Raw genomic sequence first — 17,681 nt, 5'->3', positions numbered from 1 at the left:
AGCATAAAACATAGTTATCCCACACAGTAAGGGATTTACCTTCCACATCTGCAGTGCTTTAATATATAGAGCAGGAGGAAGAAGCTTTCAAGGATGAAAAGTTTTCACATTCACCTGAGTCTCATTTTTCAATTCATTAGAATATTTTATATTCTGAACAAAGTGCCACTTTTTACTTCATTTCAGGAATAGCACTTCATCTTTTTGCTTAACTAAGCCTTAAAAGCACTCAAGACAAACCTGTCCTTTGAAGATGACAAATCACTTCACAGTTCCTGAACACAATCACCATCAAAAAGGTCCTAAGAGAAAAAGCAAGTATCACCTGTAGGCCAGCTGCTTTGCCAAAGCCACCACACCAGCCTTCTGCAGTCTTAGTTTTCTTGTTTGTTAAGGTCTTTGTTGTATAAATTCAAGCAGGACAAGCTCTGGGAGCTGCTGGGTCTGCCCTTTCTCTGTCTGACATGCTTGAGCCAGGACTGGAAAGCTCTCAAGGGTTGAAGAGCTGAGCTCAGTAAGAAAATGAGGCAATAACTTTCTGAACCTGTGTCCTTGTTGCAAAACTGATTCTCAGTCCTGCAGTTTTACTCCACATAGCTCTTTCCATACCAGAGATGGTAACGGGATGAAGATGAATAGCAGTCCACAGGCAGGGGTAGGCATGGATGGATGCTAAAGAAGTGTGGCAGGTTCTTTGACTGGAATAGTTAGTATTAAAAGGTCACATTTTAGCCTAGAAGAGCACAAGGTATTTGCTGCCTCCTACAATGAAGACACTGAGCATGTAAGAGAGAGGAAAGGTGGAAGGTGCTGTTTCACAACTGCTGTTTCAGAAGATGGTTTCCTTCTTTCAAGCAAAGACAACAGTGTGTCCGTAACAGCCAGACTCTGACCGATGTATGTGTGCAAATAAATATTGAGTTAAATGGGGCTATGCCAATTTACCCAAGCAGATCTAATTCTCTTACTTTCTTACTGATTTTCTCTCCCCGTATTCTTCATTTCTCAACACCACTCATTTACAAGAGCTACTTCCTTCCTAGGCCATTTCTCTCCCACAATTCCTGCCTTTCCCAACATGATTCTGCAGTGTATCAATCTTATCAATAGCCCCTTCTGATAGAGCAGTCATCCCAGCCTCCAAAATCATCTTTATCATTACCCTTAGATCAGCCATACAAAGCATCCACCCCAAAATCCATTTAGGTGACAGAGGACCTGAGCCTGTACTGCTTAACCCACCCTGAGGCACACTCACCCCACCTGGCTTGGGAGGCAACCTGAGTAAAAGAGAGATGGGGAACTCTTTGTCTTCTAGAGAGCTTTTAATTTCATTAATTATATTTTCTTTGTTGTCTTTGTTTGTTTGTTTGTTTTATTTTTCTTCTTGGGGAAAGCCGATAGACTAGAGCTCATTTACAGTAACATAAAATATGTCACAAGCTATTCTGGGAGGATAAGCAACTGATGGGCTGCTTGAGGCATTGCTAAAATGCCTGAGTGTGTGCTTATGTGAAAAATGTTGTGAAACAGAAATCTACTCTTTGCCTTGGACGCACTCGTAGGTGATAAGCACTATCTGTATCAGGAGTCTAGCCAGGGCTTACAGCTGGTGCGAGGTGGTGAACTCTGCCCTGTAGTTTTCCAGGATTTTTCTGAGTAATTCGGTTTAATGATTTGGCAGCCATTTCGCTAACAGGAATTATTTGCAAGGTGTAAAGAAAGTGGCTGTATGAAGGAAGCTGGTGGAAATTCTGTTTGCAGCATGGGCCTGCCGGTGGGCTCGGCTGAGCCAGGGAGCCAGGGCCAGGCCCTGCTGCAGCCTTGCTGGGGCAGGGGCTGATGGGCCTGGGCCTGGGCAGGAGGGGAAGGCACCACAGGAGGGGGTCAGGTTCCTCATTTTCTCACCCCAAACTTAAGATGCACTGAAGCAAGATTCACATTAGAGACAGTCTTTCCAGTATCTCACCGCTAGGACCTGACTTACTGAGCATGGGCATACGGCTGTGTCAGTAGCTTGTTGCACAATAACCTGGTGACTACAGCACATGGATTCGAAGTCTTTCCCACCTGAACCAGAACGTGACGTTTTGCCTCCCAAATTCAAATTTCAAAAAAAAAAATCTTTCTCTTACTTTTTGTTGAAAATGCCGTATTGGTCATTTCCTCAATTAACAGTAACTTGTACAGGCTGCAGCAGTGGTTAACGGGCTGTGATGAAATATAGATTCAAATTTCCACCTTGAACTGGGCAGAGTACAGATGCAAACCAAGGTCAGCCAAATCCCAGCAGCACTTTAAAATACTTTCTCATACCTTCAACACAACTTCAGAATAGAGGTAACTACAATATGTATGTTATGCAGTCATTTAATGATATAGTAGATATCTAAGCCATCAAATTATATAACTGTTAGTTATATATTGTGTGAAAGAGATGAAAAAAATAATAAAAATGAGAGGAACTACAAGCCTATAAACCAGAGACCTGCAACAGGCAAATCTATCACAGGACAGACGTAGTGGATACTTGAATAATTATGATCTACTTGGGAAGGACTGACATGGCCTCTGTAAAGTGTTGCCTTACAGCCCCCTTGGAGTTCTGTGGCAGGGTTAAGAGCTGTGGGGAAATGCTTCCTGCAGCTATGATGGTGCACTTGAGCTCCCGAAAGGTGCTTGACAGAGCCGTCACCACACACCTTTGAGCGGTCTCTGCATAAGACCGAAGGCCCTGGAATGCAGCACAGTGGCTGCATTAAGGATTGGAGCACGGAGGTGACTGAGACAAATGAAGATGCTGAGTGACTCAGGGTTACAAAGATAAAGGTAGAGTGTGAAGAACTGCAAATTTTTTTATGAGGCTAGTGACGGGAAATACAACAGCAGATGAAATCTGAAGTGTAGACACATATAAAGTGACAAACACAGGCAAAACCAATGCCAACTTCACACACAAAATAATGGGCTTTCACCTGACTGGGGGAAAATGTCAGGATTGTGATAGCTACTTTCAAGAACACGTTGCTTCAGTGCATAGGGAAGAAGGGTGTGTCGAAAAGCCAATCACATACTGGGAGTAGTAGAATAGTAAAATGGTTTTGGTTGGAAGGGACCTAAGATCATCTGATTCCACTCCCTGCCAAGGGCAGGGACACCTCCCACCAGACCAGGTTTCCCAAAGCTCCCATCCAACCTGGCCTTGAACACCTCCAGGAATGGGGCATCCACAGCTGCTCTGGGCAGGATACACACAGGACAAAACAAGCATCACTAAGTCAGTGTAGAAATCCATGCCATTGAATATAAAACTGTGTGCAATTCCAGATCCTTCATCTCCAAAATGGTATATTAAAAAAATGGAAACAGTTCACGGAAGTACATCAAGTGTATGGAATAGCCTCCACAGGAGCAGTCTCACAGGGGTTCAGTTGTGGTAAGTAATTCATTTGGGAGATACAGAGGGGCATACAAACTGCAGGTACCAGGATAATGGATAGGGATGGACTCTTCATTATCCAGTGTACTGAAATACAAAAGCCGGGGACCATCAGTCAGAAGGGGGCAGGTTTTTTTTTTTGTTGTTGTTGTTTGTTTGTTTGTTTTGTTTTGTTAAAAAAAAAAAAAAAAGGAAAGGAAAGAAAAGAAAAAGGTAATTCTGGTGATTCTTCATATAACAGATATCAAACATGGAACTCTGGGAAAAATTTGAATATATTCAAGGGAAGACTGGACAAACCATTCAGGTACAGGAAATTGTCTGAAGTGAAAATGGTTGTAGGATAAACACCATAAATGTTTCCCTTGCTTTATTCTTTCCTACCTGTCTACTTACAGAAACAGTTGTAGACAGGGTAAGGTGCAAGACTGAACACTGATTCAAACCATTGCAGCAGAATGGCTCTAAAACCAAATTCAGTTTAATTCTACATATTTATTCTATATAGCATCAGTGTGAAATCACTAAATGATTCCTGTTGTGCTTTCACAAGTGAGTAGTTTTGCCATGTATTATTACAGTTCCTCTTATGCAGAGTTCTGAAATTTGGCTTATATTAATTCAAGATGAAGTGCCTTTTGTGAGGGTGGGGGATAAAGTGTTAATAGTTTCTCAACTTGGTTCCTTAAGCTTTTATTCCGGGCAGAATTTCTTCAAGGGAAAGGAGAGGAGCTTTGTGCTCATCAGCTGGGTGCGATAGGTCAAATCACCAGCTCACGGGCACCGATGCTAAGAGAGGAGCTAATGGAGTTGCATGAGTGAGCTGGGCCAATAGTCACATATCGACCTGGCTTCTGAACTGCCTTTATGATGGGAATGTAACCTTAATCCATCACGTTCTGCAAGGTCTGAAAATTTGTACATTCTTATTGAGGATAATACTAGTTGTCAAATTTTTAATGCATTAAAAGTAACAGGATTTCACAGCTTTAAGAACATTTGCATTTTTCCTATTCAAATGCCCAATTAATTATCTATAATCTACACTGAAAAAAATCAACTGGCTATTGAACTTAAAACCCCCTTTGTTAGAAACAGAATCAGAGACCTCTTTTCATGCTTTAAGGCTTATCAGAAAAGGATGTTAGCAATAAAAGTACTTAGTAAAATGAGAGATGACTAAGACCTTTTTTTTTTTAAACTCAGATCAGTGCACAGTGATTATCTTCTTTTCTAAATGCAGGGGCACAGCTGTTTTGCTTATGTAGGTTAGACTTAAATAGCTGAGTATTGCACTCATATGAAACTCCTTGAATCCAACAGTTCATGTACATAATCCTGCAAAATAGCTGCTAAGATTAAAAGAATGAATTAAAAATAAATGCCCAGTGAAATAAGCAGGATGTTTACCATACAAACACTCTAATAGCTAACCTGACTTTTCCCTAGTAGAACATTTATATTATAGGAATTTAACCCATGGACACACATAATTAGCTCTTTCACCTTCAAGTTGCTGAAAGAACGATTTGCTTAAGAAGATTAGCCCTTTGAGTGTTCAATAGAAGTACTGACAAATGAGCCTAAAATGATTATAGAGGAGCTCTGTTAACACCATCTTCTGATCTTTTATTTTTAAATAGCATGCCTTTCGGTCAAAAATGTTTTAATCTGACCTCTTGCATCTTTCCAAATCAAGGATCAACTTTTAATGCTATGTATTCAAATCTCATTGTGAGGAGTTAGTTTTCAAGGCTCTTTTGAGATGCAGGCGAGACAATCACAGTAGCCCAAATGGAACTTCAGTGCTAATTCATTTCTTCTGTTTGTTGTAACTGCATGCAGCATCTTGTCTGCATCGTAGCACTTTTCCAAGTCAGTGGTGGCAAGACAACTCTTTCTGAGCTGTGCTGTACTAGCATGATTTGGGTAATAAACAGTTTTTCAGAAGACGGGTATTTTTAAAGGCAGGTGGAATACAGAAGAGGTGATACTGAAAAGACAGGAACAAAGCTGCCTCAGATGGGTCGTGGCAGGGAAATGGATTTTTCAGTTATTTTGGCTGCATACCATAAACCTGAGGTGTAAAGTAAGCACTGTAACAGAGCAAGCATTGTAAGTTGCCTTCAGTGGCTCTGTAGCTATTGTTTGCATGACAGTCTATTTTCCCATACGAAAGCTAAAGGTCAATTTTTGAATTACTTACACAGACTTTCAGAGTAATCCTCTTACTTAAGGCTGTGAAATATCTGGATCCGTCACAATTTTATACAAGCACTGAAATCATGGGAATTGTATTTCCATAAGAGTGGCATAAATAAACAGTTTATCAACCTTGGGAGTTTTATCTTGCTCAGCTATTACCAACAACTGAAAGACTGATGCCATATACAGAATTCAGTTCATGTTATTAATTCTCTCAGTAAAACTGGGTAGACTTTTCCCTTTTACTTTTAAGTCATACTGCCACCTACAGCTTGAATAAACACAATACTCTGGGGTTAGGATAACGGTAATTCAGGCTGGAGGAGATCTTTGGTCTATATTCCAGCCACCTCCACAAAGTGGGGTCACCTGTCAGACCACCTTGCTTAGAGCTTTATTCAGTTGGGTCTTAGAAATCTGTCTGGGCAGCCTGTTCCACTGTCTCACCATCCTCATGGGGAACAAAATTTTTCCTTTACAACCAGTCCAAACCTCTCATTTCAGTTCATGCCCATTGTCTCCTGTTCTGCTGCCACGCACCACTGTGAAGCCTGGCTCCATCTTCTTGCTCTCTGACTCTCATAAGGTTCCTGTCGGGACATTCCAGTTGCACGTCTAGGTCTCCCTGAATGACAGCTGGATCCTCCAGCATATCCATTTGTTCCTTTAATTTGGTGTGAGCTACACCAAACCTGCACCAGCAAACTTGTTGAGGGTGACAACGATGTTAAACAGCAGAGGGCCCAGAAGAATCCCCCATGGTATTCACTCCCGTTAACCATTACTCTCCTAGCCTCCTCCAGCCACTTTTTTTTTTTTTTTTTTTTAATCTGCTTGTTTGCCCACCCATTATGTTAGAAGATAATGCCCTAACTTGCTCACAAGAATATTGTGGAACACCATGGCAAAAGCCTTACTAAAGTCAAGGTAAAAGACATTCTTCCGTTGTCTACAAATGCACTCATTTTATCACAGTTGACTTTTTTAATTAAGAATATAAAAGTTTGTTTTTTTTTTTTTCTTCCCAAGGGATGGTTCCATTAAAAATTCTTTGTCACCATAAGGCTTTACAGAAAGAGATCCTGCATTCTGTAAACAATAAAACAGGGTTTGTTTTTTATTATAAATACTTTTGCAATTATATTAATTAAACACCTCATCAAGTAATTGAATAAGCACTAACTAAAAAGCTATGTGCTACTTAATCCTGGAATCATTAGCATGAACTTAAGTAGTTGTATTCATCAACTGTCTGACAATGTGCCAGATGACTTGTTACTGTCGATTAAGGACTTGCACCTTTTTAAGACTTGGTGCCTGAATGCAACAAAAACACAAATATTTAGTGAACCTCAGTACAGCAGCTTTTTAGTTAGGTACCTGTAGGCTGCAAACTTGTGACATAATGGCTACTCAATGTTCTTCAACATTTAGTGTAAGCGAGCTTTTAACAATATATAATGAAATAAAATATACTTCTGTTTGTATTTGTTCCCGGAATGTAACTTTGCAAGTAGGACATCAACAAAAATACAAAATTCGTGCTTGCAGCTCACAGCTTAAGTTCTGTTAAATCTGTCTGACATGACACGCAGCTTTGCATTGTTTATTCCAGTGCATACAAGGATTTGCATGTTTTTGGAACCAGGATTTTGGAGTTGTTTTTTCCCCATTCACTATGAATCTCAATCTATTAATTTTTCATGTTTCTGGCTTTAAAGTGGGATTCTCCCTCACTTTCTTGGCATTATACATAAAATATCTCCATTGCTATAATATTCCTGCCATCTTTCATTAATTGGTATCTTAAAAGTCACATTTCATTATTTCTCTTAGACAGACTGTTGCATAACACGAAGGATCAAGGTCAAACGATATATGAAGAGAGAGTTTTGACTCATTCAGATGGTTGTCTTCATTTTTGATTCCTTCTTCACTGCCTTCTATAAAATATGACAGATTCTGAACATTTTTCAAAATGTGTCTGTAACATCCAGGTATATTCAGTTGTAGCGGAGGCACTCTGAATTTGCACATCTGCAGTCCATCCTTGGAAAGTCTTTCATGGTACCATTGCCCAACTTTATTACTGGGATACTTGATACTATGTCCCACCATTGGAAGAACAACCTTCAAGGAAAAAATAAAAACAATTTAAAAAAAATGAAATACAATTCACCAATTTCTCTTTAAGGAAATGCAATTACAATCATAAATGTGTTTAAACCTTCTATTCTGGGTCCTGAAATAGCAAAACAGCTCCTTCTTTTGCTAAATACAGCCGTGCAATTACTTGAACAGAATTTAAATGAAAAGTAGCAAAAATAATAAATATATCATGATTTCTAAAACAAATTAGAAATACACTAACATGAATTTCCTTACTTCTTGGGAAAGATACAGAAATAAAGATATTAAGTTACATATGTAAGACTTCACAGGACTCTGAGCCTTCAACAATTACATGAACCATTCAAGTGTTTTTCCCAGACATAGATTGAATAAATTTTCAAAGCATTTATATCCAACTTCAAAAAAATACTACCATACTGCAAATGACACTGTACTAATTTCCATTACAAAGTAAGTATTTTTTCCTTCCGTTTGTTAAGAGGGTGGAGATTAGTTCACATGTGTTTTCTTTAATGTGCATTCTGGCAAGAAATAAGACTGCACCAGTTAATATATTCCTACTATCTTTAAAACAAAACATTTTAATCAAATAAAGAGATCATCAGCTCAGGATGTTTCAGACAGACTTACTTGGTGTATAGAATATTTGTTAGCTGACTCTTCTGGAGCAGTGACAACATGAACCTGGCAAGACAGATAAGATGTTAAGAAAAATAAAACAACTTTTTAAAGTGAAGTTATTTTAAAGTTAAAAATAAAATAAAACAAAGTTTTAAAGCTTAAAAACCTCTGCGTTCTAGGATTATTTGACTACTAAAAGGCCAAATAATCTATTCCAGCTACAAAAAATATTAGATATGATTACTATAATCTGCAATTTTGCGTTACGTTGCCAAAAGCAAAAACACTAATTAAAATGTGTTCTATTGAATAGGAATATATAGTAAACTCAGTAACTTAATGCTAAATGTGGTAGCTCCGCTCTTCATTTGATTTGATCTACTTGGTTTATTAAACTTCATTCTCAAAAGGAAAAATCACAATGGAAACAGAAGCTACTCTTTACAGAGACTAGAAATTATTCACCAACCTTTCAAGTGCTTTTGCTTGCAAATTTATAAGAATTTCCACCCAAGACGTGAGATACATTCTGCCCATGCACACCCCTGTTTATTTTCCAGTAAAACATTGCAAAAATTCTACGCTCTATCTGATGATCGGGAGAAGGATAACTGCCTCCTTATCCAGTTAAGAAAAAGATATGTTAACCCTGAAAGAAGAGATTGGTTGTTACAGAAATGGACTTAAGCATGCCCAAGCCTGTGGCCAGCATACATTTCAGTGCTGGCTTTAAGATATTTGCTCACCTCTGGCTCCATGCAGAGCACCAAGGCTGTGCTATGGGCAACCAGAAATACTCCCTTGCCCTTTACTATTTTCCCAAGAAGAGGAGTGCATTTTTGAACAGCTGCCAACAGTTTAGACTCATCATCAATTTGTTTTAATTGCCTGAGTAAGAGAAATTTTGCTAAACATGCTTTGACTGTGTAGCTACAGCATGATTAGCAGTACAGTCTGAGGTCAACTTGCACCGTGGCCTTCCATTCAATAATGTACGTGATGGCAAGGTCTGACCTTGAAATCAAGACTCAGATCTACTCTGACTGATAATATCGGTCCACCCAAAGCCTAATCTGAAGGTTTTCCCCAGCCAGATTGTAAGAAGAGCATCAGATGCCACGCAGAATAATTTCTTACATACATCAATTCCACCATTCTGTCCCTTCTCATCCGTTCACTAAAACGAATAGCCAAAACAGATAAAAACTGTTAAAACACATCTAGCATATATGCCTCTTCGTGATAAAGGGGAAAGAAGTGATGTATCTCTTTTTGATTTACCACAAACAGTAACTAATTTAATAAACATACCAAAATAAAAGCATAGGATTATTGTCTGACATATGAATGTACTCAAGTGCATTACGATTATTTTTCACCAGAACTATTTTGTAAAAACTCACCTTGTCATTCAGGGAAAGGCTTTCATCATTTTCCTCAGTGAAGACTAGATCACCGTCAACAACTTTTGAACCATAGATCTCCAGTCTATACGATGCTGCCTCATTCCATATTTTACTGCAATAAGCATGGACATAGAATATACGCATGGAGTGAGGAATGCTGAGCCATCCTCTGGTACAGCCTTCGTGATTTACACCATAGCGATTTAAAGCACGTAACAACATCTTCTCTCTCACTTTACATTCCGGCAGCATCGTGAGTGTGCCCTTTGCATCCTCTGATATAAACAAAAATAACCATATAAGTAATCATTGATTTTCCAAATACTACCTACAGGAAAAAACACACTTAAAAGGATGAAATAATCAGGTATGAATAAATTGTGTCAGTCTAACCCCTTTATGCTGACTTTTAAGTTATTATTCCCTTTCTTTCAATGTGTCATGTCAGACAAATTCCATCTTATACACCTATCAACATAGTCCCATGAACTCTGTTCTCTGTACTTCACACAGGATAAAATCAACTAGCTGTCATTCGGTTATTCAATCCAGTTGCAGTTTCTTAGAAATGTATTTCATCGCTCCAAAGTTTTTTTTTAGATCAGGTAACTGAAAGTAGAAAACAACCTAGGGAAGATCATTAAATTTTGATTTTAAGTCATTTGAAAACGTATTTCATAGGGGGTAAAAAAAATATGTCTTTATTTTTAAATTTAAAAATCACAAGGGCCACTAGGAAGTCTAGGCCTCAACCAAGATGAAATTATATTTAATCAGATTTGTACTACATTATATAAATGTTTCATATTTAAAATCTTACATTTTACATATTTTTCCTTCCTAATTTTTCTTATGAAGAGCGATTATCTGAAGGAGCCACTGCATGGCCTTTTCTTTTAGGAAAAGGCAAGCAGCTGTTACAGAATCCACATCAATGTCTTTCCATGCATCACACAGCAATGTATAACACAGAACGATTCATCTTATCTCATCTGTGAAATGAAAGGTCTCTGTGTCCCTTGATGCCACATATTGTAGCTGTCGTGTCAACGTACAGTGATAAGCAGGCTAACAGATGTGGAAGATTTGAAGAGATCAAACATTTGCGGTCAAGAGCAACTTAACATTTTTAGTTTTGGAGGGAAAGTTGGCTGGCTGAATGACAGCAATAAACATGACACACAGAGTGTTTTACTCAGCACACTGTTTCTGGCATATTTTGTTGAACAGTTCAAGGAAGAAAGAAGGCAGATTAGAGCAATGTGTGGAGGAAGATACATAATTAAAAAGACATAAAACCAGAGCCCAAAGGTGCAAGAACCCAGGAGCTAAGATTATTATAGAAATTTCATAAAATTAGATGCCCAAATGTGGTAAATGCTGAGTGTCAGTTGGGTGCCTCATTCTGCATTCTTCCTTCTAAATTAGAGAGGAAAAAGCTGTATTCCAAAAGCTAACAGACTGAAGGAGGCCAAAACTGCTTTGAGAATAATACTGTAGTCTTTTCCAGCATTATGCTATATACCATTTATTTCTGCACTGCCTCGCACCTGAAATACATTAGTTTTCCACTATTTTGCACATTTAGGGCCTGATCTTCATCTCATTATTAAAAGTAATATGTGCGGTTCCAGGAGTTCCATGGAATATGCCATAAGTGACATAAATAACAACAGCAAAATAAACGGTCTCTCTCTGTGCAGCAACACTTTATTCCCTCCCAATACCTATGCTGAACTGATGAACAGACAATTTAACTGGACTTACCAGTCTGAAGAAAGTGCCTTTTTGCCTTGTTTACAGGGTCATCCGTATCTTCAGGCGTGAAGAATAATTTCACAGCTTCCACCTTTAAAGAACAATATTAATAATTTATATTTTCTGCACGTAAAAATAATTATTTGTCAACTAAACAGACAATCATGCATCCAAATCTGTGCTGACAGATTTGCAACCTCTCAAAATCATTTCAGTTCTTTAAGGTCTACATGAAAGACACAGAAGACACCATTAACAGCATAGCCACCAGTGTGGCTATGTTACTCTCAGATTAAGGAAAGGTTCTGGTCACAAAGAAGGCACGAGATTGCTTTCAAAGCTCTATGAGAAATGTCTTCTTGAACATCCAGTTAGGACTCCTCTGCATTGCAACACCATTGTTCTATCCTGAGCAGGACAGTTCCTCCCTCTTGTTTCCCTCCAGCATGTTTCATGTAACACTTAAGCTGAGAGCTTTCCGTAGACTCACACAGAGGGGCAACAATCCTTTTTTTTTTTTTTTTTTTTTTTTTTTTTTAAATACTGAACTGATGCTGTTCCAGGGAAAACACTACCTGTAACACCGGTGGAACCACACAGTCCACTACCACCTATATCAGCCTGTGACTCTCCCTGTTCATCTCTTTTATTAACGTTGTTGTCTTCCTCTGTATTGGGACTGTGTAAACATATACTGTCACATTTTTAACACAAATGCATGTTTCAAATTAAAAAGTAACTGAGTTAAGACTAGAGATTTGTATCATTACTCTGCAGAGAATGACACATTGTGTCAACTGTTAACATATCAGAATTCAAAATGTCAGATACATCAACAGCTACTTTTATGGTCTGCGCTCAAATTCTCTCAGAAGCAAAACAGTATTGGAGGAAAAGGATACTCAAGTATTCATTTGACTTTGTAGAGCTTGATTCTGTCTTAAGCCTGTGCCAAATACTACACTAGATACACTGAAAAGTATATGATTCTTATCTTAAGGGTTATTACTTAAGAAATAAGTTCTCCTTAGCTTACAGGGGAACATTTGCTCAGAACTAAGATTTGGGCAAGTAGCCAAGGAATAATGGAAAGCAGCAATCTCTTCTATACAGCAGACAAATTACTGTGGCATTGAAAAAGCAAATCCTTTTGTATGATCCTATGTAGTATCTTGTGACATTTGCAAAAGGAATATAGACCCCCAGGAGGATAAAGAGGCTACAGGTTAGGCATTGTATAAAGATTGCTTCATTTCAGAGTTCAAATGTTGTACGGAATGCAGCCACTTCCCTGAGAAGTGGCATAATGATGATCGCATTCCCATCACAGACAGGAGAATCACTTCCTCAGCTACATGCAGCTGCACCTACTGCTTACAGATTTTCTTGATTCAGCATGAAAATCTTCATGCTTGTGTTGTTGTCAGAACTAATCTGGCAATTACTTCCAGCACACAGAGGGGTTTATCTCAGAAATGAAACTGCTCCCTGGGAAGGTCAGCCCCAGCACCAGACGTTGCAACAGTAATGTAAAATGAACTTGACAGTAACTACTTATATTACAAAATGAAAATACCATTTTTCCATTCAGTAGAGCCAATCCTATTTGATCTGTCTGAACATTTTGTCCCTGGCCAAATCGCTGCGGTCCGTAGTAATTTACAAAACCTTTTGTCTAGAATTAGAAAGAATAAATATGTTAAGAACATCAAAACAGTGAGACTAAGCGTACAACACGTATCTGTATTTATCCAAAATACACACACTTTTTTAATCCTGAAATAACATAAAACAAAAATATGATTTAGCAACTGATTTAGAAAGGTCTAAAAAGACAAACAAGTTCTATTCTCTTTGTTTTCAAAAAAAAACACTTAGGTAAATGAAATAAAATCACTTATACGTAATTATTGGAAATACTAATTCAGTTCAAATCAAAGAGAGTTCTTTCTATGTGCCAAATTATGAAATCTCTATCGAAGAAAATGCAGCAGAGCAAAAGTAATGAATGGTACGAACTGTTGGACATTTTTTCTTTAAAATGCTCTTTTTTCACATGAGATTGTTTGTATGATTATTACAGTAGTAAAGGCCAAGAGTAAAAAGGCCAGATGTAGAAGAGAGAAAGGCATTAAAGCACCAGTTGATTTTTTTTTTCCAGTAATCAAATACATTTCCAAAATTTTTACACGTCATGTATTTGGCTTTTACACACTGGACAGTTTTCATTCAAGTCCTTATTCCTGGAGTAATCTTCTTAAAGTAATTTGTGTTATAGCCATTACTTAGAAAGCAAGGGAAGTTACTGCTGTACAAAACATCTAAACGTTTTCCTTTCCATGATTGTCTTCTACTTTTCTCAGAGACTTAAGATAGGACCTGAAAAAAACCCTCATCATCACACAAAGGATAAGAGCAATCAAAATCCACTAGATTTCAGGGGATCTTTGTCCGCTACAGACATTTCACACATATTTATTGCATCAAAGTATACATTTTTTCACCCAAGCCAAACATGCATTTTCTTCAAATGACCAAAAAAGGCAAGCAGTTGACACGTGTAACTATATTCTTTTATCCTATCAACTGCCACTGTGAAACACATTACTTTGGTTGACAGCTCACCTATCGATACTCATTTGCTACCAATTTGCTTTCCCTTCTGTCTTGCTGCACCACATTGGGTTCTGAAGCCTGCAACACAGAATGAATTCACTTATGGGCCTCCTTCAGATCGCAGCTTTGTTCCAAGGATAATGAAGGAAGGCCATAAAACAGCGAAAACATCAAAGAAGGGAAATATCACCATTGTTCTGCCATTACAAATATTTTTTTAAAGCAATTTGTGTTACAGCACAGAACTACAACCCCTTATTGGCAGCCATGCAGCTTTTTTACCTTAATATTTTCCATTGCTTCAGATATTCTCTCTTTCAAATCTGCAGAGGAGTCATGACTGTGGAGTTTAAGATCTCTCACAATTATATCAAAGTGATTGCCCTTCAGCTGACCAAGCCTAAGGTGCTGGGATGCTGAATGTATGTTCTGTATTTTCATGCCTTTTTTTTCCATTTTGCTTCCAATTTCTTTCAACCTGCATAAACAATTGGGAGAAATTATGAGCCGTCCGCTATAAAAGCTATAGAACTATAGCAATAAATACCTTCTTTATCTTATACTAGAACTAAAAAGGCTGAAGAATTCAAAAGAGATTTAAAACAGATTACTATGAGAAAAATCAAAGCAAATGCAGAGATAGTCTTAAAATTCAGTTGTTATCCATAAATACTTCTAAAACGTTTGCTTCAGTTGCATTTATGTTTTGTAGCATGATGGGTGTTGGAATGAAACAATTCATTGCTCAAGGCAACCAAACTGAATTTTGTATTTTTAATTGAATAACTCATATATTGAATATATATTGAATAATTCACTCTTTTTTTTTTTTTAAAAAAAAAAAAAAAAAAAAAGTAATGTCTGCCACTCTATTGGTCTCCAGAACACAATTTGCTCTTTCTTGGTCAGCCTTAACAAAAGCAAACTCAGAATACTGATTCTCTGGGTATGCTTGCACAAGCCTGTAATTGGAAATGCAGCTGACAGTTCAACTATCTGCCCTTTAAAGTATCCGCTCAGTCTCTTTGTTCTTACGTATATTGAACAGTCATTCAAATGAAGGGAAATTTCAGCTTACTTGCTAAGAAATATTTTAACAATTTCATAAATTATTTCCTAATATATAAGAGGCTTGGAAGCATTTAACTATTTTGCTTAATCATTTATACATTAAGACAAAGTTTTGCCTATTCTCTTGAACAAAGGGCCTTATAGTCCGGTTTGCAGTGGAACTTTACTATCATTATTTATTTATTAGTTTCAAACCCTAAAAACTTTTTTTTACTGCAGTTACTACTGCAGAACTTAATATATATATTTTTTTTACCCACTGAGTTTTGTCTAGAGTAACAAAAATGAGGAACCGAATGGCATGACTTGTATTATTGTCATGTTATTCAGAACCTTTACACTTGGTGGCATCTTTACTTAGTCTCAGGTTTCTATACTGGGCAATGTAAGAGAAGCTGATATTCAGGACTCTAAAAGAGCATCTGTCCAAAGTATAATTATAGTGATCTAGTTTATTTTTTTTAATCTGTATATGGCTCTTAAGTTGTCTGTGGACCACTAGATAAAAATTTGATAGTATGTGGAAAACTGTTGGGTCACATAGTATAGGTTCCCTCTCTGTTCCTGTCAGTAGACGGTATTCAGGAAACTGTGAAGGGGATCACATGAGCATGAGTTAGAAGGATAATGTCCCAGACGATATAGTATACTCATATTATTAAAACAAACGAACGAGGGAAGACTTTTCTTTAAACTCCCACACCGGTGGACTTGAATCTTATGCTGTATACATCGTAAAGCCACAAAATATTACAACCACTGCCACTGTGCTCTGATACAGGAGGGGAAGACAGTGGTAGAATGACAGAATGGTTTGGGTTTGAAGGGACCTTAATGGCTCTCCAATTCCAACCCCCCTGTCACAGGCAGGGATGCCACACAGTAGACCAGGTTGCTTAATGAACATTTAACTATCAACGTGGTGCAATCTGCTGATTAACATATTAAAATGTGTCTCAAACTTCATATACCCAGATTTCTAGTACCTCTCAGGAGTAACCTTCTTCACAACCATAGGTTGGTAAGTAATAGCCTTCTTGTCTTTGATGCCAGTGTAACTGAAGTCTGAAGGAAGAACTCCAAGTTCAGCAGCCAAGATGCCGATTGCTTCCAGTGTTTCTAGGTTTTCTTTCTGAAGGGTGAAAGCTGAAACAATCATCTCAGAATTATTAGGAATTTGATGCAAATCATACAGGTGCTCTTCCAGAGCAGATGTCCTGTTCTTCCCTTCAAACTATGACAGCATGGAAACTGCAAAGAAACAGTGCTCCCACTGTTTCCTCTCCCACCCCACAAAATTAAAGGAAATGGGACTTTTTCCAGTACTGAATGGGAAGAATAAAGATGCATTAAACAAAACTCAGAACAATCAATCCTCTGCTGACTCTAAGAGCAGTACCTGACAAAATGCAACACACTTCAAATAACATGACTTATTCTTAGAAACACTTGGTTTATCAGAAAACAACTGCTTTAAGAAATGAGATCATAAATCAAATCTGACCTTTCTAAACTGTACAACATGAAAACACATCTTTTCAAATCCCTCAACTTCTTTCAAGGGAGAACTAACGCATGTGGACTAACAGAGAATTAGAGATACAGACAAAAGAACCGTAAGCATTAACGCTGAACAGTTTATGTAAATCATTGCAGTAACTTGATTCATCCATCTCAGGTCTGTTTTTCAGTGATGGAACTATATTACACCGGGAATGATTTATTTCAGGATAAGCAATGGGTGCATCAGGCCTATGTATCATACTAAAGTGATTCTGAGGGTCAGTGTTAGTGAAGAACACTGTAATACAGAATCACCTAGGTTGGAAGAGACCTCAAGATCATCGAGTCCAACCTCTGACCTAACGCTAGCAGTCCCCACTAAACCATATCCCTAAGCTCTACATCTAAACGTCTTTTAAAGACCTCCAGGGATGGTGACTCCACCACTTCCCTGGGCAGCCTGTTCCAGTGTCTAACAACCCTTTCAGTAAAGAAGTTCTTCCTAACATCCAACCTAAACCTCCCCTGGCGCAACTTCAGCCCATTCCCCCTCGCCCTGTCACCAGGCCCGTGGGCGAGCAGCCCTAACACTTCCTAAAACCACCACATTTACCTGTGTAAACTTCTTGCCCGTCAGGGGAGCCCTCAGCAGGCCGTTTTCGGGACCGCCTGCCCCGGAACCGCACGGTTATCGCCATGTCCCCGCGGGGCAGGGCGAAGCTCTTGGTTTCCAGCAGCTTCCCGAACCTCCTGCCCAGCAGGTGGTGCACCGCCCGCCGGTGCTCCTTGTCGCCGTCGGGCTCGAAGCAGAAGGTGGAGCCCTCCACCTTGGCGTCCAGGAACCTGAAGAAGCCGCTGGCCTCGGGCTCGCTGACCAGCTGCCGCAGCTCCCGGTAGCCCTCGTCGCCCCTCACCACCACCTCGCGGCC

At 38.6% G+C, this 17,681-nt stretch overlaps 2 protein-coding genes across 2 annotated transcripts in view; one reads left to right on the top strand and one right to left on the bottom strand.

The window, feature by feature from the left end:
- Positions 1–6,731: 6,731 nt before the first annotated feature.
- Positions 6,732–17,497, bottom strand: PUS7L (pseudouridine synthase 7 like). The gene is made up of 8 exons (XM_084507034.1): positions 17,366–17,497; positions 16,236–16,381; positions 14,461–14,656; positions 13,139–13,237; positions 11,572–11,653; positions 9,802–10,079; positions 8,408–8,461; positions 6,732–7,774 (listed from the first exon to the last, which is right to left on the bottom strand). Exons 2-8 carry the CDS (start codon positions 16,262–16,264, stop codon positions 7,451–7,453), a joined length of 1,062 nt encoding a protein of 353 aa, XP_084363160.1. The 5' UTR covers positions 16,265–16,381; positions 17,366–17,497; the 3' UTR covers positions 6,732–7,450.
- IRAK4 (interleukin 1 receptor associated kinase 4) overlaps positions 17,449–17,681 on the top strand; it is a gene marked incomplete at its 5' end in the record, with an annotated part of 21,647 nt that continues 21,414 nt past the window's right edge. The window contains one exon of the mRNA XM_084507031.1: positions 17,449–17,645. Within this exon, the coding sequence (XP_084363157.1) occupies positions 17,449–17,645 (197 nt within the window). The remainder of the gene's footprint in view (positions 17,646–17,681) is intronic.

This window comes from Aythya ferina, assembly GCF_964211825.1.
Source record: "Aythya ferina genome assembly, chromosome: 1".
In the NCBI taxonomy this organism is placed as follows: domain Eukaryota; kingdom Metazoa; phylum Chordata; class Aves; order Anseriformes; family Anatidae; genus Aythya; species Aythya ferina.
Note: the sequence above shows the minus strand (reverse complement) of the source record. Positions and strands in the feature narration are given on the sequence as shown.